General features: G+C 51.3%; 1 protein-coding gene across 3 annotated transcripts in view; it reads right to left on the reverse strand.

Moving 5' to 3' along the window:
- The window catches only part of NBEAL1 (neurobeachin like 1), a 410,517-nt gene that overhangs the window by 57,863 nt on the left and 340,518 nt on the right, over positions 1-12,136 (reverse strand). For all 3 annotated transcript variants that reach the window (XM_063932593.1, XM_063932592.1, XM_063932594.1), the window contains one exon: positions 590-706. In XM_063932593.1, coding sequence (XP_063788663.1) covers positions 590-706 — 117 coding nt within the window. The remainder of the gene's footprint in view (positions 1-589; positions 707-12,136) is intronic.

Raw genomic sequence — 12,136 nt, forward strand, 5'->3', positions numbered from 1 at the left:
CGGGTTTATCTGCTTTACGTGGCTAAACCCGTCTCTTATGGGCGTGATCAGCGCAAAAACGGGGGTCATTAGAATATCGCCCTGTGCTCTCCCGTCACTTTAGACGGGAGATCGGGGGCAATAAAAGATTTGAATCCCGCCCATAGGGAGGGGGGGGGGGGTATTCAATTGTTTGAAAAGTCAGTTGGGTGTCTGTTTTTTCCTATCTAATAGACAGACACCCAACCAAGTTTTCAAGCAATTGAATTTCCCCCATAGGGTGGTATTCAAATGATATATCACGTCCAATCTCCTTTGTAAAGTGATCCCTGTTATTGCGCCCATAGTAATCAGGTTTAGCTGTGTAAAAGGTTGGATGCCCTCGCTACCCCGGGGGTAGCGAGCTGAAATAATTATACTACGCCCGTCAGCAGAAACAGAACGAGTGAGGAAAGGGGTGAAAAAAATGTAATTACCCCATAGTGTTCTGGAAAGAAAGCTCAATGGTTTCATGTATTCAGACACGTTCTCTCGGTGATAAGCAGCAGAGATGGGGTCACGTTATAAGCAGCAGGGGGTCACGTTACAAGCAGCATGGGGGTCACGTTACCTTTATGAAGAAGGACTTCAGCTCGGTCAGGTTTTGGAATAAGTTGAGTGTCGCGTTGTCTAGTTTGGTCTGTTTCAGTAACACTTCTTCTGCAGACAGCCGGACCGGATGAGGCTCCTGTGTTGTATTCGGAGAGAGGAATTAAAAGACATTTAAACACAACCTAGAGTAAAGCAAAGTAATAATAAGAATTTACTTACCGATAATTCTATTTCTCGTAGTCCGTAGTGGATGCTGGGAACTCCGTAAGGACCATGGGGAATAGCGGCTCCGCAGGAGACAGGGCACATCTAAAGAAAGCTTTAGGATCACCTGGTGTGCACTGGCTCCTCCCCCTATGACCCTCCTCCAAGCCTCAGTTAGGATACTGTGCCCGGACGAGCGTACACAATAAGGAAGGATTTTGAATCCCGGGTAAGACTCATACCAGCCACACCAATCACACTGTACAACTTGTGATCTGAACCCAGTTAACAGCATGATAATAGAGAAGCCTCCCGAAAAGATGGCTCACTACAACAATAACCCGAATTTTTTGGTAACAATAATTATGTACCAGTATTGCAGACAATCCGCACTTGGGATGGGCGCCCAGCATCCACTACGGACTACGAGAAATAGAATTATCGGTAAGTAAATTCTTATTTTCTCTGACGTCCTAGTGGATGCTGGGAACTCCGTAAGGACCATGGGGATTATACCAAAGCTCCCAAACGGGCGGGAGAGTGCGGATGACTCTGCAGCCCCCAATGAGAGAACTCCCGGTCCTCCTCAGCCAGGGTATCAAATTTGTAGAATTTTACAAACGTATTTGCTCCTGACCAAGTAACTGCTCGGCAAAGTTGTAAAGCCGAGACCCCTCGGGCAGCTGCCCAAGATGAGCCCACCTTCCTTGTGGAGTGGGCATTTACAGATTTTTGGCTGTGGCAGGCCTGCCACAGAATGTGCAAGCTGAATTGTACTACAAATCCAACGAGCAATAGTCTGCTTAGAAGCAGGAGCACCCAGCTAGTTGGGTGCATAGAGGATAAACAGCGAGTCAGATTTCCTGACTCCAGCCGTCCTGGAAACATATATTTTCCGGGTCCTGACAACGTCTAGCAACTTGGAGTCCTCCAAGTCCCTAGCAGCCGCAGGCACCACAATAGGTTTGGTTCAGGTGAGACGCTGAAACCACCTTAGGGAGAAACTGAGGACGAGTCCTCAATTCCGCCCTGTCCGAATGGAAAATCAGATAAGGGCTTTTACAGGATAAAGCCACCAATTCTGACACGCGCCTGGCCCAGGCCAGAGCCAACAGCATGACCACTTTTTCTGTGAGATAGTTTAACTCCACAGATTTAAGTGTGTCAAACCAATGTGACTTTTGGAACCCAAAAACCACCTGGAGATCCCAAAAGTGCCACTAAAGGCACAAAAGGAGGCTGTATATGCAGTACCCCTTTAACAAATGTCTGAACTTCAGGGACTGAAGCTAGTTCTTTTTTGGAAGAAAATTGACAGAGCCGAAATTTGAACCTTAATGGACCCCAATTTCAGGCCCATAGATACTCCTGTTTGCAGGAAATGTAGGAATCGACCCAGTTGAATTTCCTCCGTCGAGCCTTACTGGCCTCGCACCACGCAACATATTTTCGCCAAATGCGGTGATAATATTTTGCGGTTACATCCTTCCTGGCTTTGATCAGGATAGGGATGACTTCATCCGGAATGCCTTTTTCCTTCAGGATCCGGCGTTCAACCGCCATGCCGTCAACGCAGCCGCGGTAAGTCTTGGAACAGACAAGGTCCTTGCTGGAGCAGGTCCCTTCTTAGAGGTAGAGGCTACGGATCCTCCGTGAGCATCTCTTGAAGTTCCGGTTACCAATTCCTTCTTGGCCAATCCGGAGCCACTAATATAGTGCTTACTCCTCTCCATCTTATCAATCTCAGTACCTTGGGTATGAGAGGCAGAGGAGGGAACCCATACACTGATTGGTACACCCACGGTGTTACCAGAGCATCTACAGCTATTGCCTGAGGGTCCCTTGACGTGGCGCAATACCTGTCGAGTTTTTCCCAACGGTTTATAATCATGTGGAAGACTTCTGGGTGAAGTCCTTACTCTCCCGGGTGGAGGTCGTGCTGAGGAAAACTGCTTCCCAGTTGTCCACTCCCGGAATGAAAACTGCTGACAGTGCTATTAGATGGTTTTTCGCCCCGCGAAGAATCCTTGCAGCTTCTGCCATTGCCCTCCTGCTTCTTGTGGCACCCTGTCTGTTTACGTGGGTGACTGCCGTAATGTTGTCCGACTGGATCAACACCGGCTGACCTTGAAGCAGAGGTCTTGCTAAGCTTAGAGCATTGTAAATGGCCCTTAGCTTCAGGACATTTATGTGAAGTGATGTCTCCAGGCTTGACCATAAGCCCTGGATATTTCTTCCCTGTGTGACTGCTCCCCAGCCTCGCAGGCTGGCATCCGTGGCCACCAGGACCCAGTCCCGCATGCCGAATCTGCGGCCCTCTAGAAGATGAGCACTCTGCAACCACCACAGGAGGGATACCCTTGTCCCTGGTGACAGGGTTATCCGCTGAAGCATCTGAAGATGCGACCCGGACCATTTGTCCAGTAGGTTCCACTGGAAAGTCTTGTGTGGAATCTGCCGAATGGGATTGCTTCGTAGGAAGCCACCATTTTTACCCAGAACCCTTGTGCATTGATGCACTGAGACTTGGTTCGGTTTTAGGAGGTTCCTGACTAGCTCGGATAACTCCCTGGCTTTCTCCTCCGGGAGAAATACCTTCTTTCTGGACTGTGTCCAGGATCATCCCTAGGAACAGAAGACAAGTCGTCGGAACCAGCTGCGATTTTGGAATATTGAGAATCCAATCGTGCTGCCGCAACACTACCTGAGGTAGTGCTACACCGATCTCCAACTGTTCCCTGGATCTCACCCTTATCAGGGAATCGTCCAAGTAAAGGATAACTAAAATTCCCTTCCTTCGAAGGAATATCATCATTACGGTCATTACTTCAGTAAAGACCCGGGGTGCCGTGGACCATCCCTACGGCAGCGTCTGAACTGATAGTGACAGTTCTGTACCATAACCTGAGATACCCTTGGTGAGAAGGGTAAATTTTGACATGAAGGTAAGCATCCATGATGTCCCGAGACATCATGTCAGGGCCGGCTCTAGGCATGTTCGAATAGAGCGGCCGCACAGGGCGCCACCCTTAATGGGCGCCGCGCGCTGGCGCCGCCATATTCGATGCTGGAGCCGGCCCTGTGTGTGCAGCATTGGCCCGTGTGCACTGTGCGCTATGCGCGCTGCGCGGCGCCGGTGTCTGACGTCAGACGCCGGCGCCATAGTGCACACAAGTGGCCACCCGGACCCAGGCTCACTCTGACTCGCCGGCCGCCCGCCCGCCAGCACTCCCGCCCGCTCGCTCGCCCGCCAGCACTCCCGCCCGCTCGCTCGCCAGCACACTCGGACAGGCGGACAGCAGCAGTACTCCTCCCCAGCAGCGCCGCAGGTATTGGGGGGATCCGCACTGTGGGGGCATTTCTGGCTATGGGGGGGGCATTTCTGGCACTGTGGGGGGCATTGCATATCTGGCTCTGTGGGGGCATATCTGGTTCTGTGGGGGCATATCTGGCACTGTGGGTGGCATATCTGGCACTGTGGGGGGCATTTCTGGCACTGTGCGGGCATATCTGGCACTGTGGGGGCATATCTGGCTCTGTGGGTGGCATATCTGGCTCTGTGGGTGGCATATCTGGCACTGTGGGGGGCATTTCTGGCACTGTGGGGGCATATCTGGCACTGTGGGGGCATATCTGGCACTGTGGGTGGCATATCTGGCACTGTGGGTGGCATATCTGGCACTGTGGGTGGCATATCTGGCACTGTGGGTGGCATATCTGGCACTGTGGGTGGCATATCTGGCACTGTGGGTGGCATATCTGGCACTGTGGGTGGCATATCTGGCACTGTGGGGGCATATCTGGCACTGTGGGGGCATATCTGGCACTGTGGGGGCATTTATCTGGCTCTGTGGGGGCATTTATCTGGCTCTGTGGGGGCATTTATCTGGCTCTGTGGGGGCATTTATGTATCAGGCACTGTGGGGGCATTTATGTATCTGGCACCGTGGGGGCATTTATGTATCTGGCACCGTGGGGGCATTTATGTATCTGGCACCGTGGGGGCATTTATGTATCTGGCACCGTGGGGGCATTTATGTATCTGGCACCGTGGGGGCAATTATGTATCTGGCACCGTGGGGGCATTTATGTATCTGGCACTGTGGGGGCATTTCTTGCACTGTGGGGGCATTTCTTGCACTGTGGGGGCATATCTTGCACTGTGAGGGCATTAATGTATCTGGCACTGTGGGGGCATATCTGCGCTGTGGGGGCATTTATCCATCTGGAACTGTGTGGCCATTTATGTAGCTGGCACTGATGGGGGGCATGTCACGTGTAGCTGCCACTGCTGGGGGGCATGTCATGTGTAGCTGGCACTGCTGGGGGGCATATCATGTAGTGTTCCCGCTAGGCGTCTGTGGCTGGGCAGTGTGTCTCAGTGCTCTACCTGGCGCAATGTGTCTAACGTGCTCTTATAGGAGGTTCTACCTGGTGCAATGTGTATTAGCTGCACTACTGTGTGGTGTAATGTGAATTGCCACTATTATGTGGCTACGCACCTTCCCCACGAAGTAACTCCCCTAAATTTTTGCTGCGCGCCTTCGGCGCGCACTGTCCATGCTTTAGCGTGTGGAAATGGGTACAACAAGCATTACAATATGTACATCATTTTGCCCACCTAACTTAAAAATGTGCCCTCCCTGTGATCAGCAACCTGCCCTAAAAAGTGAACACTATCATGTGTAGCTGGCACTGCTGGGAGTCATGTCACGTGTAGCTGGCACTGCCGGAGGGCATGTCATGTGTAGCTGGCACTGCTGGGGGGCGAGACCACGCCCACTTTTTCAGGAGGCCACACCCACTTTTTCAGGAGCGCGCGCCTTCGGCGCGCGCATGGGGGAGGGGGGGGGGGCACTTTTAAATTTTCTCGCTCAGGGTGCTAGTAGGCCTGGAGCCGGCCCTGCATCATGTAGTCCCCTTCTTCCAGGTTTGCAATCACTGCTCTGAGTGACTCAATTTTGAATTTGAACCTCTGTATGTAAGTGTTCAAAGATTTTAGATTTTAAAATCGGTCTCACCGAGCCGTCTGGCTTCGGTACCACAATAGTGTGGAATAATACCCCGTTCCCTGTTGCAGGAGGGGTACCTTAATTATCACCTGCTGGGAATACAGCTTGTGAATGGCTTCCAAAACTGCCTCCCTGTCAGCGGGAGACGTCGGTAAAACAGACTTTTGGAAACGACGAGGGGAATACGTCTCGAATTCCAATTTGTACCCCTGAAATATTACCTGAAGGATCCAGGGGTCTACTTGCGAGTGAGCCCACTGCGCACTGAAATTCATTGAGAACGGGCCCCCACCGTGCCTGAACTTGTAAAGCCCTAGCGTCATACTGAGAGCTTGGCAGAGGCGGAAAAGGGTTTCTGTTCCTGGGAACTGGCTGATCTCTGCAGCCATTTTCCTCTCCCTCTGTCACGAGCAGAAAAGAGGAACCCTTTTGTCCGCTTGCCAACCAGTACTGCGCCTGATAATACGGCGTCTTATTTTGAGAGGCGACCTGGGGTACATCCCCTTTTTTTAAGGCAATACTTCCAAATGCCGTTTGGAATCCGCATCACCTGACCACTTTACTGGTATAATTGGACAACGCACTTATACTTGATGCCAGTCGGCAAATATTCCGCTGTGCATCATGCATATATAGAAATGCATCTTTTAATTGCTCTATAGGCAATAATATACTGTCCTTATCTAGGATATCAAATTTCCAGTCAGGGAATCCGACCACGCCAACCCAGCACTGCACATCCAGGCTGAGGCGATTGCTGGTCGCAGTATAACACCAGTATGTGTGTAAATACATTTTAGGATACCCTCCTGCTTTCTATCAGCAGGATCCCTAAGGGCGGCCATCTCCAGAGAGGGTAGAGCCCTTGTTCTTACAAGCGTGTGAGCGCCTTATCCCCCATAGGGGGTGTTTCCCAACGCACCCTAACCTCTGGCGGGAAAAGGTATACTGCCAATAACTTTTTAGAAATTATCAATTGTTATCGGGGGGAAACCCACGCATCATCACACACCTCATTTTATTTCTCAGATTCAGGAAAACTACAGGAAGTTTTTCCTCACCAAACATAATACCCCTTTTTTTGGTGGTATTTATATTATCAGAAGAGTGTAAACTTTTTCCATTGCCTCAATCATGCAATGTGTGGCCCTATTGGAAATCACGGTTGTCTCTTCACCGTCGACACAGGAGTCAGTATCCGTGTCGGCGTCTGTATCTGAGGTAACGGGCGCTTTAGAGCCCCTGTATGAGACGTCTGGACATGCACAAGCTGAGTAGCCGGCTGTCTCATGTCAACCACTGTCTTTTATACAAAGCTGACACTGTCACGCAATTTCAACAGTACATCCACTCAGGTGTCGACCCCCTAGGGGGTGACAACACTATTACAGACACTCTACTCCGTCTCCTCATCATTTTTCTCCTCATACATGTCGACACAAACGTACCGACACACAGCACACACACAGGGAATGCTCTGATAGAGGACAGGACCCCACTAGCCCTTTGGGGAGACAGAGGGAGAGTTTGCCAGCACACACCAGAGCGCTATATATATACAGGGATAACCTTATATAAGTGTTTTTCCCTTTATAGCTGCTGTATTGTTTATACTGCGCCTAATTTGTGCCCCCCTCTCTTTTTTAACCCCTTTCTGTAGTGTAGTGACTGCAGGGGAGAGCCAGGGAGCTTCCCTCCAACTGAGCTGTGAGGGAAAATGGCGCCAGTGTGCTGAGGAGATAGGCTCCGCCCCTTTCTCGGCGTCCTTATCATCCGTTTTCTTGTATGTTTTGGCAGGGGTTAAATGCATCCATATAGCCCAGGAGTTATATGTGATGCATTTATTTTAGCCATAAAAGGTTTTCTATCGATTTATTGCGTCTCAGGGCGCTGCCCCCCCAGCGCCCTGCACCCTCAGTGACCGGAGTGTGAAGTGTGCTGAGAGCAATGGCGCACAGCTGCGGTGCTGTGCGCCTACCTTTATCTGAAGACAGGAAAGTCTTCTGCCGCCGATTTTTCCGGACCTCTTCGCTCTTCTGGCTCTGTAAGGGGGCCGGCGGCGCGGCTCCGGTGACCCATCCAGGCTGAACCTGTGATCGTCCCTCTGGAGCTAATGTCCAGTAGCCTAAGAAGCCCAATCCACTCTGCACGCAGGTGAGTTCGCTTCTTCTCCCCTTAGTCCCTCGATGCAGTGAGCCTGTTGCCAGCAGGTCTCACTGAAAATAAAAAACCTAAAACTAAACTTTCACTAAGAGCTCAGGAGAGCCACCTAGTGTGCACCCTTCTCGTCGGGCACAGAAATCTAACTGAGGCTTGGAGGAGGGTCATAGGGGGAGGAGCCAGTGCACACCAGGTGATCCTAAAGCTTTCTTTAGATGTGCCCTGTCTCCTGCGGAGCCGCTATTCCCCATGGTCCTTACGGAGTTCCCAGCATCCACTAGGACGTCAGAGAAATTTAATATTATACACAGTCAGGTCTTCGTATTATATTTGGACACTGACACAAGTTTTGTCATTTTATCCGTTTACCGAAATATATCTACAGTAGGTAACAGGTATATAATGAATGTGGTTTTAGAGTGCAGACGGTCAGTTTTAATGTCAGGGTCGTCACAGCCAAACTGGAGGAAGGGATCAGGGATTACAGCTGTGTAATATGTGGCCCCCTCTCTTTTCCAAGGGGCCAAAAGTGACTGGACAATGTACTCAGGAGCGGTTTCATGGACAGGTCCCGGCTATTCCTTTGTTATATATTCATCAGTTAAGCAGGAAAAGGTCTGGAGCGGATTCCAAGGTTGGTATTTGCATTTGGAAGATGTTGCTGTGAACCCGCAACATGCGGTCACAGGAGCTATCAATGTAAGTCACACAGGCTGTCCTCGCGCTGCAAACACCAAATTATCCAGCACAGATACAGCGGGGACGTTAGGAGGGGACAAATTATCCAGCACAGATACAGCGGGGACCTTAGGAGCGGACAAATTATCCAGCACAGATACAGCGGGGACCTTAGGAGCGGACAAATTATCCAGCACAGATACAGCGGGGACCTTAGGAGCGGACAAATTATCCAGCACAGATACAGCGGGGACCTTAGGAGCGGACAAATTATCCAGCACAGATACAGCGGGGACCTTAGGAGCGGCCAAATTATCCAGCACAGATACAGCGGGGACCTTAGGAGCGGACAAATTATCCAGCACAGATACAGCGGGGACCTTAAGAGCGGCCAAATTATCCAGCACTGATACAGCGGGGACCTTATGAGCGGCCAAATTATCCAGCACAGATACAGCGGGGACCTTAGGAGCGGACAAATTATCCAGCACAGATACAGCGGGGACCTTAGGAGCGGACAGATTATCCAGCACAGATACAGCGGGGACCTTAGGAACTGACAAATTATCCAGCACAGATACAGCGGGGACCTTAGGAGCGGCCAAATTATCCAGCACTGATACAGCGGGGACCTTAGGAGCGGACAAATTATCCAGCACAGATACAGCGGGGACCTTAGGAGCGGACAAATTATCCAGCACTGATAGAGCGGGGACCTTAGGAGCGGCCAAATTATCCAGCACAGATACAGCGGGGACCTTAGGAGCGGCCAAATTATCCAGCACAGATACAGCGGGGACCTTAGGAGCGGCAAAATTATCCAGCACAGATACAGCGGGGACCTTAGGAGCGGCCAAATTATCCAGCACAGATACAGCGGGGACCTTAGGAGCGGACACATTATCCAGCACAGATACAGCGGGGACCTTAGGAGCGGACAAATTATCCAGCACAGATACAGCGGGGACCTTAGGAGCGGACAAATTATCCAGCACAGATACAGCGGGGACCTTAGGAGCGGACAAATTATCCAGCACTGATAGAGCGGGGACCTTAGGAGCGGCCAAATTATCCAGCACAGATACAGCGGGGACCTTAGGAGCGGCCAAATTATCCAGCACAGATACAGCGGGGACCTTAGGAGCGGCCAAATTATCCAGCACAGATACAGCGGGGACCTTAGGAGCGGACACATTATCCAGCACAGATACAGCGGGGACCTTAGGAGCGGACAAATTATCCAGCACAGATACAGCGGGAACCTTAGGAGCGGACAAATTATCCAGCACTGACACAGGGGGACCTTAGGAGCGGACAAATTATCCAGCACAGATACAGCGGGGACCTTAGGAGCGGCCAAATTATCCAGCACTGATACAGCGGGGACCTTAGGAGCGGACAAATTATCCAGCACAGATACAGCGGGGACCTTAGGAGCGGACAAATTATCCAGCACTGATACAGCGGGGACCTTAGGAGCGGACAAATTATCCAGCACAGATACAGCGGGGACCTTAAGAGCGGCCAAATTATCCAGCACTGATACAGCGGGGACCTTAGGAGCGGCCAAATTATCCAGCACAGATACAGCGGGAACCTTAGGAGCGGACAAATTATCCAGCACAGATACAGCGGGGACCTTAGTAGCGGACAGATTATCCAGCACAGATACAGGGGGGACCTTAGGAGCGGACAAATTATCCAGCACAGATACAGCGGGGACCTTAGGAGCGGACAAATTATCCAGCACAGATACAGCGGGGACCTTAGGAGCGGACAGATTATCCAGCACAGATACAGCGGGGACCTTAGGAACTGACAAATTATCCAGCACAGATACAGCGGGGACCTTAGGAGCGGCCAAATTATCCAGCACTGATACAGCGGGGACCTTAGGAGCGGCCAAATTATCCAGCACAGATACAGCGGGGACCTTAGGAGCGGCCAAATTATCCAGCACAGATACAGCGGGGACCTTAGGAGCGGCCAAATTATCCAGCACAGATACAGCGGGGACCTTAGGAGCGGCCAAATTATCCAGCACAGATACAGCGGGGACCTTAGGAGCGGACACATTATCCAGCACAGATACAGCGGGGACTTTAGGAGCGGACAAATTATCCAGCACAGATACAGCGGGGACCTTAGGAGCGGACAAATTATCCAGCACTGATACAGCGGGAACCTTAGGAGCGGACAAATTATCCAGCACTGATACAGGGGGACCTTAGGAGCGGACAAATTATCCAGCACAGATACAGCGGGGACCTTAGGAGCGGACAAATTATCCAGCACAGATACAGCGGGGACCTTAGGAGCGGACAAATTATCCAGCACTGATACAGCGGGGACCTTAGGAGCGGACAAATTATCCAGCACTGATACAGCGGGGACCTTAGGAGCGGACAAATTATCCAGCACAGATACAGCGGGGACCTTAGGAGCGGACAAATTATCCAGCACAGATACAGCGGGAACCTTAGGAGCGGACAAATTATCCAGCACAGATACAGCGGGGACCTTAGGAGCGGCCAAATTATCCAGCACAGATACAGCGGGGACCTTAGGAGCGGCCAAATTATCCAGCACAGATACAGCGGGGACCTTAAGAGCGGCCAAATTATCCAGCACTGATACAGCGGGGACCTTAGGAGCGGCCAAATTATCCAGCACAGATACAGCGGGGACCTTAGGAGCGGCCAAATTATCCAGCACAGATACAGCGGGGACCTTAGGAGCGGACAAATTATCCAGCACAGATACAGCGGGGACCTTAAGAGCGGCCAAATTATCCAGCACTGATACAGCGGGGACCTTAAGAGCGGCCAAATTATCCAGCACTGATACAGCGGGGACCTTAGGAGCGGCCAAATTATCCAGCACAGATACAGCGGGAACCTTAGGAGCGGACAAATTATCCAGCACAGATACAGCGGGGACCTTAGGAGCGGACAGATTATCCAGCACAGATACAGCGGGGACCTTAGGAACGGATACATTATCTAGCACAGATACAGCGGGGACCTTAGGAGCGGACAAATTATCCAGCACAGATACAGCGGGGACCTTAGGAGCGGACAAATTATCCAGCACAGATACAGCGGGGACCTTAGGAGCGGACAAATTATCCAGCACAGATACAGCGGGGACCTTAGGAGCGGACAAATTATCCAGCACAGATACAGCGGGGACCTTAGGAGCGGCCAAATTATCCAGCACAGATACAGCGGGGACCTTAGGAGCGGACAAATTATCCAGCACAGATACAGCGGGGACCTTAAGAGCGGCCAAATTATCCAGCACTGATACAGCGGGGACCTTATGAGCGGCCAAATTATCCAGCACAGATACAGCGGGGACCTTAGGAGCGGACAAATTATCCAGCACAGATACAGCGGGGACCTTAGGAGCGGACAGATTATCCAGCACAGATACAGCGGGGACCTTAGGAACTGACAAATTATCCAGCACAGATACAGCGGGGACCTTAGGAGCGGCCAAATTATCCAGCA

The sequence above is a fragment of the Pseudophryne corroboree genome, chromosome 7 (genome assembly GCF_028390025.1).
Source record: "Pseudophryne corroboree isolate aPseCor3 chromosome 7, aPseCor3.hap2, whole genome shotgun sequence".
NCBI lineage: Eukaryota > Metazoa > Chordata > Amphibia > Anura > Myobatrachidae > Pseudophryne > Pseudophryne corroboree.